Raw genomic sequence first — 18,791 nt, 5'->3', positions numbered from 1 at the left:
GGCCTCCATGCTGTCTCTCTGCTGGTGAGACTCTTAAAGGGATGCCCCTGGGTCATCTCAGGTCTCTAGGGACACTGGTCAGAGCCTGGGGACACAGGCACAATGCTCCAAGTGGGTAGTACCACCTGAGTTTCAGGGGAAATTCCTACGCACTCCCAAGTGGTGAGGAATGGGAGGTGTGAGGTGGGAGAGGGGTTTCAAGCTGGGGACTAGCTCAGCCTCCTTCAAGGATCCTGGGGAGGAAGAGCAGGTTAGGGGTGGTATTAAGCATCTGGCCTTATTAGGGGAAAGAAAGTGAAAGTGAAGTCGCTCAGTTGTGTCCGACTCTTTGCAACCCCATGGACTGTAGCCTATCAGGCTCCTCCGTTCATGGGATTTTCCAGGCAAGAGTGCTGGAATGGATTGTCATTTCCTTCTCCAGGGGATCTTCCCAACCCAGGAATTGAACCTGGGTCTCCCGCATTGCAGGCAGACGCTTTACCATCTGAGCCACCAGGGACTGCTTATTAGGGGAACCACTGGCCAAAACCATCCACCCTGACCAGGCAAGATAGTAATCACTTTCATGACTTATCTTACAACAGGAGGTCCTGATAAGGAATGCAGAACTAACAAGTTACCACCAACTGGAAGAATTCAAGGAAGGTCAGAAGGAGAGAGGAGACGCCAGTCCGTATGTCCTGCCAACCTCCCTTTAGAATCCTCCTCTATGAAATCTATCTTAGCCTGGTGATGCTCATACCACCAGGAAGGACCCTGAGTCAGACTGATTGGACAGAGACAACCCAGAAACCGACCCCATCACCCAAGACTGCAAGCCAGATGGCAGAGCAGTCCTCTTGGGTTCTCTTACCCAACTGCTCTCCACCTGGGTACCCCTACCCAACAAAGTCTCTTGCTCTGTCAGCACCTGTGTTTCCTTGGACAATTTATTTCTGAATGTTAGACAAGAGCCCACTCCCAGGCCCTGGAAGGAGCCTGCCCCCCCACCCCACCCCCCCACTGCCCCTGCAACAACCTGGCCACACAGGAGAGCTGCGTGGCCTTAAGCAAGTTATTACCTTTCCTGGGCCTCAGTTGTCTTCTCCGTAAAATAGAGACAATGATAATGATAATAATAAAGTTACCCCTTACTTAATACTTGCTGTATCCAAGGGCTTCTTAGTATTATATCAGCAAACCCTTATAATACCCTTTTGAAGTAGGTGTCATATTCTCCATTTTGCAGACATGGAAACTGAGGCACAGAGGAGCGAGGTAGCTTGCACAAGTCCACAAAGCTCCAGCTATTAAATGGCAAAGCTAAGTAAGAGGCAAACCAAACTCATTTTTGTCTGACTCCAAAGCTAGTATTTTCACCTACAATATACCACCTTTTAAAATTAAACCTGCCTCAACAGGATGTGTTGAGAATCATGAAAGACAACCCAGGTCATAAGCACAAATCCAGCGCAGTAAATGGGTTCCCTTTCCTGTCTCCACACTAAATGCCCCATCCCCTACAGACCTGAAGGGGTGCATGCCTGTCTATAAGTCCTTCTCTTTGCAGAAAGTGAAAAGAAGGAAAGAGAATTCTGTCTGATCTAAGAAAAATTACCTTTTTCTTATAAGAAAGTATCTCTTATGACTGACAAGGAGTGAATCATGGGAATATCTGGGGAAAGAGCCTCCCAGACACAGGAATGTCTAGTGCAAAGGCCCTGAGGTATAAGCAAGCTTGATTTGTTTTTGACAGTGACAGAAGGAAGGCCCTTTTGCCAAGGGGTAGGAGAATGGTACAAGATAAAATTATCACATAACCAAGAGGAGAGAAAGCAATTGTGCACATAAAAACTTGTATACAGACATTCACAACATTAAAAATCAGCATTATTCACAACAGCTCCAAAGCACAAAGACTCTAAATGTTCATGAACTGATAAATGGGTAAACAAAATATGGTACATCCATTCAGTGGAATATTATTTGGCCATAAAGAGGAATGAGGGCCCGACACCTCCTGGTACAACGTGCATGAATCTTGAGAACATTATGCTAACTGAAAGAGGTCACATATTAAAGGCCAGATATTATATGATCCCATTTCTATGAAAGGTTCAGAATGAGGTAATGAAATAGAGACCAAAAGATGAATGGCTTCCGGGGCTGCAGGGATGGGGACAGGGAATCGGGTGTGACTGCTAATGGGTACAGTATAGGTATCTTTTTAGGGTGATGTAAATGCTTTGAAATTAGAGGTGATTGTTGTACAACTTTTTGAATATACGGAAAATCACTGAATTGTACACTGGAAAGAATAAACCTTAGTAAATGGATTGTATCTCAATCAAAAAAAAAAAAAAAAGAAATCAGAGGGCTAGGTAGGAGCCTGCTTCAAAGCGACACTGAAGAATTTAGTGTCTAATAGAATTTAGAATTCTATTACTAGAATTAATCAATGATTATAGTAAAGTTGCAGGATATAAAATCAACACACAGAAATCCCTTGCATTCCTATACACTAATAATGAGAAAACAGAAAGAGAAATTAAGGAAACAATTCCATTCACCATTGCAACGAAAAGAATAAAATACTTAGGAATATATCTACCTAAAGAAACTAAAGACCTATATATAGAAAACTATAAAACACTGGTGAAAGAAATCAAAGAGGACACTAATAGATGGAGAAATATACCATGTTCATGGATTGGAAGAATCAATATAGTGAAAATGAGTATACTACCCAAAGCAATTTATAGATTCAATGCAATCCCTATCAAGCTACCAACAGTATTCTTCACAGAGCTAGAACAAATAATTTCACAATTTGTATGGAAATACAAAAAACCTCAAATAGCCAAAGCGATCTTGAGAAAGAAAAATGGAACTGGAGGAATCAACCTACCTGACTTCAGGCTCTACTACAAAGCCACAGTTATCAAGACAGTATGGTACTGGCACAAAGACAGAAATATAGATCAATGGAACAAAATAGAAAGCCCAGAGATAAATCCACGCACATATGGACACCTTATCTTTGACAAAGGAGGCAAGAATATACAATGGATTAAAGACAATCTCTTTAACAAGTGGTGCTGGGAAATCTGATCAACCACTTGTAAAAGAATGAAACTAGAACACTTTCTAACACCATATACAAAAATAAACTCAAAATGGATTAAAGATCTCAACGTAAGACCAGAAACTATAAAACTCCTAGAGGAGAACATAGGCAAAACACTCTCTGACATACATCACAGCAGGATCCTCTATGACCCACCTCCCAGAATATTGGAAATAAAAGCAAAAATAAACAAATGGGACCTAATTAAACTTAAAAGCTTCTGCACATCAAAGGAAACTATTAGCAAGGTGAAAAGACAGCCTTCAGAATGGGAGAAAATAATAGCAAATGAAGCAACCGACAAACAACTAATCTCAAAAATATACAAGCAACTCCTACAGCTCAACTCCAGAAAAATAAATGACCCAATCAAAAAATGGGCCAAAGATCTAAATAGACATTTCTCCAAAAAAGACATACAGACGGCTAACAAACACATGAAAAGATGCTCAACATCACTCATTATCAGAGAAATGCAAATCAAAACCACTATGAGATACCATTTCACACCAGTCAGAATGGCTGCGATCCAAAAGTCTACAAATAATAAATGCTGGAGAGGGTGTGGAGAAAAGGGAACCCTCTTACACTGTTGGTGGGAATGCAAACTAGTACAGCCACTATGGAGAACAGTGTGGAGATTCCTTAAAAAACTGGAAATAGAACTGCCTTATGATCCAGCAATCCCACTGCTGGACATTCACACTGAGGAAACGAGAAGGGAAAGAGACACGTGTACCCCAATGTTCATCGCAGCACTGTTTATAATAGCCAGGACATGGAAGCAACCTAGATGCCCATCAGCAGATGAATGGATAAGAAAGCAGTGGTACATATACACAATGGAGTATTACTCAGCCATTAAAAAGAATATATTTGAATCAGTTCTAATGAGGTGGATGAAACTGGAGCCTATTATACAGAGTGAAGTAAGCCAGAAGGACAAACACCAATACAGTATACTAACGCATATATATGGAATTTAGAAAGATGGTAACGATAACCCTGTATACGAGACAGCAAAAGAGACACTGATGTATAGAACAGGCTTATGGACTCTGTGGGAGAGGGAGAGGGTGGGAAGATTTGGGAGAATGGCATTGAAACATGTGAAATGTCATGTATGAAACGAGATGCCAGTCCAGGTTCAATGCACGATGCTGGATGCTTGGGACTGGTGCACTGGGACGACCCAGAGGGATGGTATGGGGAGGGAGGAGGGAGGAGGGTTCAGGATGGATTTTCTTTAAAAAAAAAAAAAAAAAAGAATTTAGGGCAGGTACTCCTGTTAGACCCATATTACAGGGGAGGGTCCAAGCACCCAATGAGAGCAAGCAACTGGCCCTCTGGCCACACAGCTACAAAGCCACGGAGCTGGGAATCACACCAAGGCTGTCCGGATCGAGTCCATTCTGCCATGTAAAGCTTTTATTTAGCACAGAGCTGGCATTCACCCACCAAGCACTCAATATATGCAAGTGACAAATGTATTTGGGGTTGGGTTTCAGATTCTGGATTCCCCCCCAAAGGGCTCTTCCTCCCATACTGGCCTCCAGTCTCTGAGCTGCATTCTTCCCATTTGCTTCTCACCCAGGAGAGAGAAAGAGGACCGAATGCCTTGCCCTATGCCCTTGGATAGAGCCACTGTGGTGAGAGCACTCAGTCCTCATAGACTGCTAATTAACTTACTGCCAACACAGCCACACTGGAAATTCTGGTTTGAAGTTGGGCCTAGATGAGAGTTTCCTAAAGAATCCAGAGCGTGGGTTAAGGTTTCCTTATGGCTTGTCAGGTGGGGCAGGGCTTAAGTCACCCATCTACCTTGGAGGACCTCTGCCCTGATGGGGATGGAGGGATTGGGTCGGGTTGGGGTACAGAGCTGCCTGACTCTGGACTGCCTGCAGGCCAAGTCACTGGGCTAATGGAAAGCCATGCCTTTTAAAAACTGAACTAAAAACTGACTAGAGTTAATTATCTACATTTTGCTGCCCAAAGAAAAATGTCATTGTTTGTTTTGTGACAGGTCCGATAAATATATTTATGCCTCTTCAACTCCATCTTGCATTTCCAGAATGCCTGGTCTGCACAAACTGGTCTGGCCTTGAGTAAACCCCAGCAGAACCAGGAGCAAGTGATCCTCATTTAGAGAAGGACCTCACTGGTAATTTTTTACCTTTTAAGGCACCACATCCCTTTAGGAATCTAACAACAACAAAAAACTGTGAACATTTTGGCCCCAAAAGACACACACACCAACCTACACATACCACTTTGCACTGAATTTCAGGGGCAATCAGGTTAATAACTCTTGGCTTTTGGCCATAGGAAAAAAATCCTAAATTTTTGAATGTACATTTTTATTGCAGCAACACCTCATAGGTGAAAGTCGCTCAGTCGGGTCCAGCTCTTTGCGACCCCATGGACTATACAGTCCACAGGATTCTCTAGGCCAGAATACTGGAGTGGGTATCCAATCCCTTCTCCAGGGTATCTTCCCAATCCAAGAATCGAACCGAAGTCCCCTGCATTACAGGCGGATTCTTTACCATCTGAATCACCAGGGAAGCCAAGAATACTGGAGTGGGTATCCTATCCCTTCTTCAGCAGACTTTTCCGACCCAGGAATTGAACTGGGGTATCCTCCACTGCAGGCGGATTCTTTACCAGCTGAGCTATCAGGGAAACCCTGACATCTCATAAATAGTGCACAAATATTAAAGTAATGTGTGAAGATCAATGTATTTTTACATATGAACATACCCTTGTAACTGCCATCCTCAGAAGAATACAGAACATTTCCAGCCCTTGCAAAGCCCCAAGGAAATACTGACACCTTGATTTTAGCCTAATGATTAAGTTGGAAGACTTTGACCTTCTGATGTCCATGATTGTAAGATAATAAGTTTGTGTTGCTGTAAGCCACTAAATTCATAATAATTTTTTAAAGCGGTAATTATACAGAGCTACAGCCTCTGTCATTTACACCAAGAGATTAGGTAGGTGTTTGATTCCCCAAATCTTTCCAAACACTGTGCTAAGATAATGCACACATACTATCATCTGGTTACTGCAGTAACAGCAGAAATAGGTATTATAACTGTTACTATTCTTATCCATAATGAACTTGATGTTCAGAGAGTAAGTCAGAAAGAGATAAACAAATACTGTATATTAACCCATATAGTGGAATCTAGAAAAATGGTATAGATGATTTTATCTGCAAAGCATAAAAAGAGACACAGAACAAACATATAGATACCAAGGGTGAAAGGGGGTGTGTGGAAGGAATTGGGAGACACATATACACTATTGATGCTGTGTATAAAATAGACAACTAATGAGGACAGACTGTGTAGCACAGGGAACTCTGCTTAATGCCCTGTGGAGACCTGAGTGGGAAGGAAAGCCAAAAGGGAGGGGATATATATATATATATATATATATATATATATATGTATCAGTTTGGTTCAGTTCAGTTGCTCAGTCGTGTCCAACTCTTTGTGACCCCATGAATCGCAGCATGCCAGGCTTTCCTGTCCATCACCAACTCCCAGAGTTCACCCAAACTCATGTCCATAGAGTCTGTGATGCCATCCAGCCATCTCATCCTCTGTCGTCCCCTTCTCCTCTTGCCCCCAATCCTTCCCAGCATCAGAGTCTTTTCCAATGAGTCAGCTCTTCGCATGAGGTGGCCAAAGTACTGGAGTTTCAGCTTTAGCATCATTCCTTCCAAAGAAATCCCAGGGCTGATCTCCTTCAGAATGGACTGGTTGGATCTCCTTGCAGTCCAAGGGACTCTCAAGAGTCTTCTCCCACACCACAGTTCAAAAGCATCAATTCTTCGGTGCTCAGCTTTCTTTACAGTCCAACTCTCACATCCATACATGACCACTGGAAAAACCATAGCCTTGACTAGATGGACCTTTGTTGGCAAAGTAATGTCTCTGCTTTTCAATATGCTTACTGCTGCTGCTGCTGCTAAGTCGCTTCAGTCGTGTCCGACTCTGTGCGACCCCATAGATGGCAGCCCACCAGGTTCCACCGCCCCTGGGATTCTCCAGGCAAGAACACTGGAGTGGGTTGCCATTTCCTTCTCCAATGCATGAAAGTGAAAAGTGAAAGTGAAGTCGCTTAGTCGTGTCCCACTCTTCTCGACCCCATGGACTGCAGCCTACCAGGCTCTAGGTTGGTCATAACTTTTCTTCTAAGGAGTGTTTTTTAATTTCATGGCTGCAGTCACCCTCTGCAGTGATTTTGGAGCCCAAAAAAATAAAGTCTGACACTGTTTCCACTGTTTCCGCATCTATTTCCCATGAAGTGATGGGACCAGATGCCATGATCTTCGTTTTCTGAATGTTGAGCTCTTAAGCCAATAGCCAATTCATTTTACTGTACAGTAGAGACTAACACACTGTAAAGCAACTATACACCAATAAAAATTAATTAAAAAAAAAGAATTCTCTAGTTCTTAGCAGAGCTGGGTTTTTAAGAACCGAGCTTTTGAACTACTTACTTCTTTTTGCCCGCTTTATTGACTAAGGAGGATCCTAAGAAAGAGAAAATTATCACCATCATGAACTGCTCTCAGCAGACCCTGTCCCCATGCCTGACCCCAGACTCCATGCCCATCCCTTACGCTGTTTCTTTCTAGAGTCTGCCCCCCTGCCTCCATCCTAACTCTAGTCCTCCCTATTGCCCTATACAGTACAACCATCATCCCCATAGTACAAACATCAGGCCCATGATCAATTCCAGATAATTAGTCCTTTATTCTCTTTTACAACAGCTGCTGTTTTAAGGCAGGCTAACTTGTTAATTGGAGAAGGAAATGGCAACCCAGTCCAGTATTCTTGCCTGGAGAATCCCATGGGCGGAGGAGCCTGGTGGGCTGCAGTCCATGGGGTTGCAAGAGTCGGACATGACTTGCCGACTAAACCAACTAACCAGCTTGTTGACACCAATTACATGGCAAATTTTTTTGAGGGGACGGGCAATTGATGCAATCAGCAGACAGGTGAAACACTTTAAATGTATCACCTGCTGTTTAAGGCACAGGTTCTATGGTGTTGAGCAAGACAGACAAAACCTCTATACTCATGAATTATATTCATGAGATGGTCACACAACACAGAAATATAATTTTGATTAATAACAAGGTCAAGTACAGAATGCTCAGAGAGTATTTAACAGAGCACATGGGACCTAAGTTTCCAAGAGGAAGGGTATTTTAAGTGAGGCTTGAAGGATGATGGAAGGTCTGAGACTGTGAAGAGGAGGAGGTGCGGGTGAGGCAGGGGTGCATTCTTGACAGACAAAGGCAGGTGTAAGCATCTCAAAAGGGACAAGGGGAGCCTGGGACTCCAGGGTGAACTGAAAAGAGCCCTTGGTGTGGTTGGTTGGTTAGCTTCTACTGCTTTCTGAGCCTGGATCTTTGAGTATTGGAGGGGATGTTGATGACAGGGAGAGGGAATGAAAGAATACAGGGCAGCTGTGGATGGGCTGAATCCAGGCGATCAGCCCCTGCCCCACTGCAGCCCCAGTGAGTCCCACAATCTTCCTCCAGCTCAGGACTGGGCTCCTTGCCAGAAGTGTTTCAGAAATGCCCCAACCAGGGGCTCTTTGATATCTCCCTTTCATGTTGGTCTGAAACTCCAGAAGGCAGAAATCCCTGGGCTTTATTCTAACTAATGAGGGTGGAGCCTAGGGACCGTATATTTTTAGCTCTGATAGCATCTCACAACATACTTTCCCAGGGAAACCCTCTGCTTTCCCCATTCTGCCGGAAGCTCTGGGCGAGCCAGACAGCACATCTGGGAATATGGAGAAAAGGCTGAGAGGGGAGTGCAGACTGAGAAAATCAGAGTAAATCAAACCAGATGGGGAGGTGGAGACTGGCTCTCCTCCTCACCCAGAGGGAAGTGTGTCTTTGTCCTTTTCCCACCTCTGGCTTATTCACTGTAGGGGAACTGAAGGCAGAATCTGACCTGGAGGGTCAGGGGCAAAAATACCACATACCAGATGTCTTTAAATAAGTAAGAATTCTTAAACTGTTATAAAATATGCTCTGTCATCCTGAAGATAAAACAAACTTTTATAACACAAAATAAGGTATATATAAATTCATGGGTTTTATATGACTGCAAGTTGGTAAAAATACCAAAGATGACTGAATTTAATTATCACTGCATATTTCTGGGCATTTTGTTGTTGGACAGTGATGTTTGCTTGGTGAAAATAAAGACATGATATTCTTAAATTAATATGCATTTATTCTATAAGATTTATTTTTCTTGCCTTCATTTTAACATTGTTATGTTTTTATAGTCAAGATTCCCACACTCATGCAGCTATAATCAATTAATCTAAACAAAGGAGGTAAGAATACACAATGTCATTTCAATAAGTGGTGCTGGAAAAACTGGACATGAGATTAGAACATTTCCTCACACCACATACAATGGGTTAAAGAGCTAAATATAATACCTGAAACCATAAAACTCCTAGAAGAGAACATAGGCAGAACACTGTTTGACATAAATCGAAGCAATATTTTTTTTTTGATCCATCTCCAAAAGCAAAGGAAATGAAGGCAAAATAAACAAATGGGGCCTAATTGAACTTAAATGCTTTTGTACAGCAAAGGAAACCATTGACATAATGAAAAGACAACCTATGGAATGGAAGAAAATATTTGCAAACAGTATGACCAGTAGGGGTTAATATCTAAAATACATAAATAGCTCAAACTACTCAATATAAACAACTCAATCAAAAAATGAACAGAAGACTTGAATAGACATTTCTCCAAAGAAGACACATAGATGACTTAAGAGGTACATGACAAGATGCTCAATATCAATAATTATTAAAGAAATGAAAACCCAAACCACAGAGATATCACCTTACACCTGTCAGAATGGCTATCGTTAAAAAGTCTAAAAATAACAAGTGTTGGTGGGAATGTGGAGAAAAGAGAACCCTGTACACTGTAGGTGGAAATGTAAATTGGTGCAGACGCGAGAGAAAACAGTATGCAGGTTCCTCAAAAACAATGAAAATAGAACTACCAGCAGTTCCACGTCTGAGTTTAAAAGATACATGCACCCCAATGTTCACAGCAGCACTATTTAAAAAGCCAAGATATGCCAGCAACCCAAGTGTCCATCAACAGATGGATAAAACAGGCACGGTGTGCACACACATGCACACAACACACACACGCATACACATAATGGAATGTTACTCAGCCATAAAAAGGACGAAACCCTGCCATTTGCAGCAACATGGATGTACCTAAAGAACATTATGCTTAGTGAAGTCAGACAGAAAAAGACAAATACTGTATGATATCATTTACATGTAGAATCTAAAACTGAAAACAAAGAACTGTGTGTGTTCAGTCGTGACTGACTCTTTGTGACCCCATGGACTGTAGCCCGCCAGGCTTCTCTGTCCATGGGCTTCTCCAGGCAAGAATACTGGAGTGGGTTGCCATTTCTTCCTCCATAGAATCTTCCCCACCCAGGGATTGAACCCACTTCTCTTTCATCTCCTGCATTGGCAGGTGGATTCTTTACCACTTTAGCCACGTGGGAAGTTCAAACAACTGTATATAGCCAAACAAAAAACAGACTCACAGGTACAGAAAAAGAAAAAAAAACAAAAATAAAAAAACACTGGTGGTTTCCAATGGAAGAGGGAAGCAAAGAAGGGCAAAATAGGGTATAGAATTAAGAGAGAGAAACTACTAGGTGTAAAATACGTATGTAATAAGGACACATGGTATAGCACAGTGAATTACAGCTACTAACCTGTAAAAAGTTTTAATGGAATATAAAGATACTGAATCACTATGGTATTCACTTGAAACTAATATAATACTGTAAATCAACCATGTTTTTTGTTGTTTAGTCACTGAGTTCTGTCCAACTCTTCTTGCGACCCCATAGACTACAGACTACCAGGCTCCTCTCTCCGTGTGATTTTCCAGGCAAGAATACTGGAGTAAGTTGCCATTTCCTTCTCCAGGGGATCTTGATCCAACCCAGGGATCAAACACATGTCCCCCTGTCTCCTGCATTGCAAGTAGATTCTTTAACACTGAGCCACCAGGGAAACCCCAAAATCAACTATATTCAATTAAAAAAGAATCCCCCTGGAGAAGGAAATGGCAACCCACTCCAGTATTCCCACCTAGAGAATCCCATGGACAGAGGAGTCTGGCAGGCTATGTCCATGGGACGGCAAAGAGTTGGACACAATTAGCAACTAAACCACCACCATCTTCAAGGTATTAGTCATTTTTACATTCACCTGTTCATTTTAAAATCCTTTAGTAGATAACAAAGTTCATCTTCCTAATGACTTATAGGGTTTCTACAGTGATGAACAAGATTTGGATTAAACAGATCAGTGGTGGGGGGAAAAATCGAATAAAACAGAATTACTTATTTTGCTTTCTGAAGGACTGAGTGTCTGTTATACATAAAAATATCATATGTCAGTGATAATGACCTTTAATTAAGACTTTTTCAGAGATGTCATTTTAAGGGGTCTAAATCACCACTGAATCTGAAGCTCATAGAAAATGTAAAATGAAGCCAAATAGGTCTAAGAATATACCCGCATAAATTATTTTTCTTTACTGAGGAATGTAAACCTTCAGTGTATCTCTCAGACACCCTAGCAGTGCTCACAGAACGTGCTGGCATACATTTGATGTGCCGTCCCTCTTGTTCTGAATGTCTGTTGTTAAAACCAGGAAATAAGATGGAAAAATGTATCTGGGTGGAAATGTCACTCTGTTGATTTTTGAGCTATAAATGTTCACCTTTTAAAAATAATATACATGCATAAACAAGTGATTAGTATTTAAGTTGATACAGCAGCAAAAACAAAACAAAGCATGTGAGCCACCCTGTACTTTAGTTGTTGCTTTAATACAGGATTTGCACAGGTGGAAAAAAACAAAACAAGATTCCCCCTGCCCCTACCTTTATCAAGATAAAACTGAAAATAAAAATGTTACATATTCAAGGTGTACAAAATGATGCTTTGATATACAAATACATTGTGAAATGACTATTACAATCTAGTTATTTAAACATCCATCACCTCACAGTTACCTTTTTAATTATTTTGGTGTGATGAGAATACAAAACCTATTCTTTATAATCAAGATTTTTATCTAATTTGTATTCTCTTGTCAATAATGTCAAATGAGACAACTTTTCTTGAGTCACTGTAAATCAGAGAGCTTTAAAATTAATTTCAATAGTAAGAAATACCTGAAGTTATCAATAAGATTTTTAAAGCAATACTTAGATTCAGAAAAGAATCAGGCATTTTATATATAACATTCAACTATTCTTGGGGTCACATATAAATATTGTCATTACAGAAAGTATCATACACTCATATTTTATTATATAAATTTATTACATAAACATCCCTTACATTACAGTTCTCATTGTCTTATAAAGCAGTATCTAGAGCCTACAGTATTTTTTGAATTGTTATTTTAAATCTTTCAATCCTGGAATATTATGAGGAAACCTCCCTAAACACAATATGTGACTCAATCTGTTGTGATTTCCCTCAACTAAGAGTATACTTTGTGGAGGAGGAAATGGCAACCCACTCCAGTTTTCTTGCCTGGGAAATCTCATAGACAGAGGAGCCTGGTAGGCTACAGTCCATGAGGTCGCAAAAGAATCAGGCACAATTTAGCAACTAAATAACACCAAGAAGTACATGTTGTGTACCAGGAACAAACATAATGTTGCAGTTCAATTATACTTCAAAAACAAACACATTCGTGGAAGAAGAGATCACATTTGCAGTGAGAGGGAACAGAATGAAGCAGGCCAAAACTTATTACAAGAGAAGTAAGTACTAGGCATGAAATATACAACATACAGTTTAACTGTTGTAAGTTACATACAATAGTTACTGGGAGTAAATCCTAAGAACTCTCACCACTAAGAAAATTTTTTCTATTCATCTTATTTATATATATATATATATATATATATAGTGATTGATATTCACTAAATTTGTGAATATTTCATGATGTTAACATTTCACAAATGATGTTAACATTTCATGATCTATGTAAATCAAATCATTATGCTGTTTAGCTTAAATTTATTCAGTGCTGTATGTCAATTATATCTCAATAAAATTGGAAGAATGTTTTAAAATAGTAAATGATACTGAAAGAGACAATAGGTACAGAAAATAATGAAGATACGCTTCACATCAGGTTTATTTTTTTATGATTCTAACTCATAAAAATAAAATAAATACTAATTCATAACTATATTTTTAAGCTAAAGAATGAGACTATATTTTGACCTATAACAGCTGAAAAATAGTTTGTAAACAAATCAGTTTGGGATTATCCACATGTGAGTCTTCTCAGTCATGCAAAATACTTAGTTCATTGTTTGCACGTCTTTATATTTCACTGGAAGACCCTTTCTCTAAAATTTATAAAGATATTCTTTGATCCTCTTAGACAAATTTATATACCTTTGACTTTTTGTAATAATAATAGCAGGAAATAGTTCATAGTGAGTGTTGCTGCTGCTGCTAAGTCGCTTCAGTCGTGTCCGACTCTGTGCAACCCCATAGACGGCAGCCCACCAGGCTTCCCCGTCCCTGGGATTCTCCAGGCAAGAACACTGGAGTGGGTTGCCATTTCCTTCTCCCATGCATGAAAGTGAAAAGTGAAAGTGAAGTCGCTCAGTCGTGTCCGACTCTAGCAACCCCATGGACTGCAGCCTACCAGGCTCCTCCATCCATGGGATTTTCCAGGCAAAAGTACTGGAGTGGGGTGCCATTGCCTTCTCCGTTGTGAGTGTTAGTGACTACAAATTCAAAGTTAATTTTTGCTTCCCTCCAAGATAGCTCATTCTGTTATGATCTTCTGTGATTTGACTAAACTCTTCCAGTGTTTCTTTTACCTTATCTAAATGAAGTCTAATTACTTTAACAGAATTTTGTTGGCAATTCCACTGAGTGTGTGAAATAGGTTTTAATAAGAAATCTGATATGTTTCACCAAATGTTCTATTTTTTAACAGCTCCATAAAATATTGTACATAATCTTTATACATTAAAGGGACACTTGTAACCATGTTTCCTAGTAATAAATTCAAACTATTTGCTGTCCATGGCCCAAAAATTACTCAGGAGTTTTCAGCTAAAAATGCCATCATCATAGGCTAGCCCTCTTTTCTCTTATATACATACCTCTGTTTGAAGGCTTGAAAAAAGTGTTTAACAAGTATTTCTCAAAGCAGTGCATGCCAGCCTCAAACAGTCCAGGGTCCCAGAATCAGCATCTTTCCCAGATTTATTTTCTTCTTCATTGTTACAGGCTGAGTTCCTCAATTGATACGAATTTCATTCAATTCCTGTGTTGAAGCCCTAGCCCCCAGTACTTCAGAATGAGATTCTAGAGGAGACAGAGCTTCTATTGAGGTAACTAAGGTAAAATGAGGTCATAACCAATGGGCCCTAATCCAGTGTGACTGGTGTCCTTAGGAGACTCTGACAGAGACACAGAGGAAAGACCATGTGAAGACAGGGAGAATATAGGCATCTGTAAATCAAGGAGAGAGATATTAGGAGAAACCAACCCTGCTGACACCTTGATCTTGGACTTCTAGCCTCCAGAATTTTAAGAAAACACATTTTTCTGTTGTTTCAGCCACCTGGGCTGTGGTATTTTGTCATGGCAATCCTGTGTAACTCTGTATTCACACAGCAAGTGAATACACACAGTTGTGCTATATTCTGTCCTTTGTTGTGCCTATCTTTGCATAAAATGTTTCCTTGGTATCTCTAATTTTCTTGAAGAGGTCTCTAGCCTCATCCATTCTATCGTTTTCCTCTATTTCTTTGCATTGTTTACTTAGGAAGGCTTTCTTATTATTCCTTGCTATTCTTTGGAACTCTGCATTCAGATGGGTATATCTTTCCTTTTCTCCCTTGCCTTTCAGAAGAAGGCTGAGCACCGAAGACATAATGCTTTTGAACTGTGGTGTTGGAGAAGACTCTGAGAGTCCCCTGGACTGCAAGGAGATCCAACCAGTCAACCCTAAAGGAAATCACTCCTGAATATTCATTGGAAGGACTGATGCTGAAGCTGAAGCTCCAATACTTTGGCCACCCAATGCAAAGAGCTGACTTTTTAGAAAAGACCCTGATGCTGGGAAAGAATGAAGGCAGGAGGCGAAGGGGATGACAGAGGATGAGATGGTTGGATGGCATCACTGGCTCAATGCACATGAGTTTGAGCAAGCTCCAGGAGACAGTGAAGGACAGGGAACCCTGGCGAGCTGCAGTCCACGAGGTCGCAAAGCGTCAGACACGGCTAAGCGACTGAACAACAACAACCCTATGTTCTTCCATCATGAAAATGCTTCCCTTTTCCACCTGAATTCCTTCAATACTTTGTCAAGTCCCTACTTCTCTTCCCACTTGGATCCCATTGCCCAGGTGTCATGATTGCCCATGTATAAGTGGTTCTTCTCTAGTGGGAATTTAGAAAACTATCTTAACATGGATATCCACATCCTGAGCCCAATGGTTTTAAAAGAACGTTCCATGAGAGAATCATTAGTGTTGCAGAGAAAGGAGTGTCTAAGGTCACAGCCATCTGGGAGACGTGGTGTTAATCCAGGCTAATTATGTTCTACTAGACTCCTCCGACCACTGCCCATCTTCAAGAGGGGAGAGAGCATGACACATTCCCCAAATTTATTTGACCATGCAATCTTCTTTTCATTGGATCTAGCCCAATGACGCTAGATCAAATATACCAGCCCTAAAGATGAGAACCCTTGGAGGTGATATCACATGGCTGAGAAAGATTTTGAGTCTGTGAAGTTGTCAGGTCCTTCAAAGTACACCAGTAGGAAATGACCTAGTATGGGGATAGCAGAGCTGGAAGGAACCTCGGGTTATTTTGTCAACCTTGAAGACAAGGAAACTGAGGCCCTGAGAAATTCAAGGGTAGCCCAGACTGCAGCAATGAGGGGGGTCACTAATGAATTCTCTAGGACTCATCTCAGTGGTTGGCCTTTAGGAAATCTGTGAACATTCAGTTCAGTTCAGTTCAGTCGCTCAGTCATTTCTGACTCAAGGAAACCTGGTGCTGTGTAACTCTGTGTAAATCTGGGAGCTGTGATGCTCCCAGCACCAGTGTTGGTCTTAAACACATCTTTCTAGTGATCTTCTAGGACCAACCTTTCTGATGAGTGCAAGAAGTCCCCAGGTGCCTTCAGCCTGAGAACTTCCCTTACACTAGGCTGGACCTCTCCTTATAGCTGGTTTTGCTCCATTTTACATGGCATCTGGTCCCATCACTTCATGGGAAATAGATGGGGAAACAGTGGAAACAGTGTCAGACTTTATTTTGGGGGGCTCCAAAATCACTGCAGAGGGTGACTGCAGCCATGAAATTAAAAGACGCTTACTCCTTGGAAGGAAAGTTATGACCAACCTAGATAGCATATTCAAAGGCAGAGACATTACTTTGCCAACAAAGCTCCGTCTAGTCAAGGCTATGGTTTTTCCAGTGGTCATGTATGGATGTGACAGTTGGACTGTGAAGAAAGCTGAGCGCCAAAGAATTGATGCTTTTGAACTGTGGTGTTGGGGAAGACTCTTGGGAGTCCCTTGGACTGCAAGGAGATTCAACTAGTCCATCCTAAAGGAGATCAGTCCTGGGTGTTCGTTGGAGGGACTGATGCTAAAGCTGAAACTCCAATACTTTGGCCACCTCATGCGAAGAGTTGACTCATTGGAAAATACGCTGATGCTGGGAGGGATTGGGGGCAGGAGGAGAAGCAGACGACAGAGGATGAGATGGCTGGATGGCATCAGTGACTCAATGGACATGAGTTTGGGTGGACTCCGGAGTTGGTGATGGACAGGGAGGTCTGGCATGCTGTGATTCATGGGGTCGCAGAGTCAGACACAACTGAGCGACTGAACCGAACTGAACTTATCCAAAGCCCCCCAAAATCCAGTAATCAAACTCCTAAGTCCAGTCTTGAGGTCCAGCCCGAATGATTGATTTAGTATAGTGTAACAACAAAAGCCGAGCCTTTAGAACAGGGTTCAAATTCTAGCTGTCACTTATAACCATGTGAAAATAAACACGCTGCATAGTCTCTCTGTCAAAGGTGGAATTTAGCACAGTGACTGTGGTTGATTCAAAGGAATGGATGAATGGAATTTAGCATGATGCCCACACACATCAGGCCTTATTACATATTAGTTTCATGCTTCCTCTTAGAACTAGGGATGTATTGATAAATGATATATATGAGATAGGATAGAAAGCCCAGACATAAACCCATGTACTCACGGTAAACTCTTTTACAATAAAGGAGGCAAGAATATATAATGGAGAAAAAGACAATCTCTTCAATAAGTAGTGCTGAAGAACTGGAAAGCTACAGGTAAAACAGTAAACTTAGAACATTCCCTAACAACATATACAAACAAACTCAAAATGGACTAAGGACCTAAATGTAAGACTGATAAAACTGCTAGAGGAAAGCATAGGCAGAACACTCTTTGACATAAATCAGAGCAATATTTTTTTTTAATTCCTTTCCTAAAGCAAAAGTAAACAAATGAGACCTAGTTAAATTTAAAAGCTTTTGCACAGCAAAGAAAACTGTTGACAAAATGAAAAGACAACCTACTGCGTGGGAGAAGATATTTGCAAATGATATAACTAACAAGGGGTTAACATTCAATGTATATAAACAGTTCTTATGATTCTACATCAACAAAATAAATTACCTGATTCAGAAAATGGGCAGAAGAACTATATAGACATTTTCTCAAAGAGGACACGCAGATGGCCAACAGGCACATAAAAGGATGCTCAATATTGACAATAATCAGGGAAATGCAAATCAAACCTACAGTGGGATATCACCTCACACTTGCCAGGATGGTTATCAACAAAAAGAATACAGACAACCTGTCAGCAAGGATGTGAAAAGAAAGGAACCCTCTTACACTTTTGGTAGGAACATATATTGGTGCTGCCGCTGCTGCTAAGTCGCTTCAGTCGTGTCTGACTCTGTGCGACCCCATAGACAGCAGCCCACCAGGCTCCCCCGTGCCTGGGATTCTCCAGGCAAGAACACTGGAGTGGGTTGCCATTTCCTTCTCCGATGCATGAAAGTGAAAAGTGAAAGTGAAGTCGCTCAGTCGTGTCTGACTCTTAGCGACCCCATGGACTGCAGCCTACCAGGCTCCTCCATCCATGGGATTTTCCAGGCAAGAGTACTGGAGTGGGGTGCCATTGGTGCAGCCACTATGAAAAACAACATGCAGGTTACTTAAACTAAAAATATGCTTACCATATGATCCACCAATCCACTCCTGGGCATATATCCAGAAAAGACAAAAATTCGAATTCGAAAAGATACAGGCACCCCAAGGTTCATAACAGCACTACTTATAATAGCAAGACATGAAAGGAATGTAAATGTTCATTAACAGATGAAAGGTGTGTGTGTGTGTGTACACATAATATTCCACAATGGAATATTACTCAACCATTAAAAGAACAAAACAATGCAATATGCAGCAACAAGGATGGATCAAATTATTATCATACTAAGTCAGACAAATTATCATATGATATCACT

At 41.1% G+C, this 18,791-nt stretch overlaps 1 protein-coding gene across 1 annotated transcript in view; it reads right to left on the bottom strand.

Moving 5' to 3' along the window:
* The window catches only part of NIPAL4 (NIPA like domain containing 4), a 36,833-nt gene extending 22,402 nt beyond the window's left edge, over window positions 1-14,431 (bottom strand). The window contains exon 1 of the mRNA XM_086412641.1: window positions 14,362-14,431. Coding sequence (XP_086268767.1) covers window positions 14,362-14,416 — 55 coding nt within the window. The 5' untranslated portion in view covers window positions 14,417-14,431. The remainder of the gene's footprint in view (window positions 1-14,361) is intronic.
* Between the last annotated feature and the right edge of the window lie 4,360 nt (window positions 14,432-18,791).

This window comes from Bos grunniens, chromosome 7, assembly GCF_055505025.1.
Source record: "Bos grunniens cultivar Pamir isolate PY7600 chromosome 7, Bosgru_T2T1.0, whole genome shotgun sequence".
Lineage (NCBI taxonomy): Eukaryota > Metazoa > Chordata > Mammalia > Artiodactyla > Bovidae > Bos > Bos grunniens.
The sequence above is the reverse complement of the archived record's forward strand: the minus strand, read 5'-3'. Positions and strand labels throughout refer to the sequence as shown.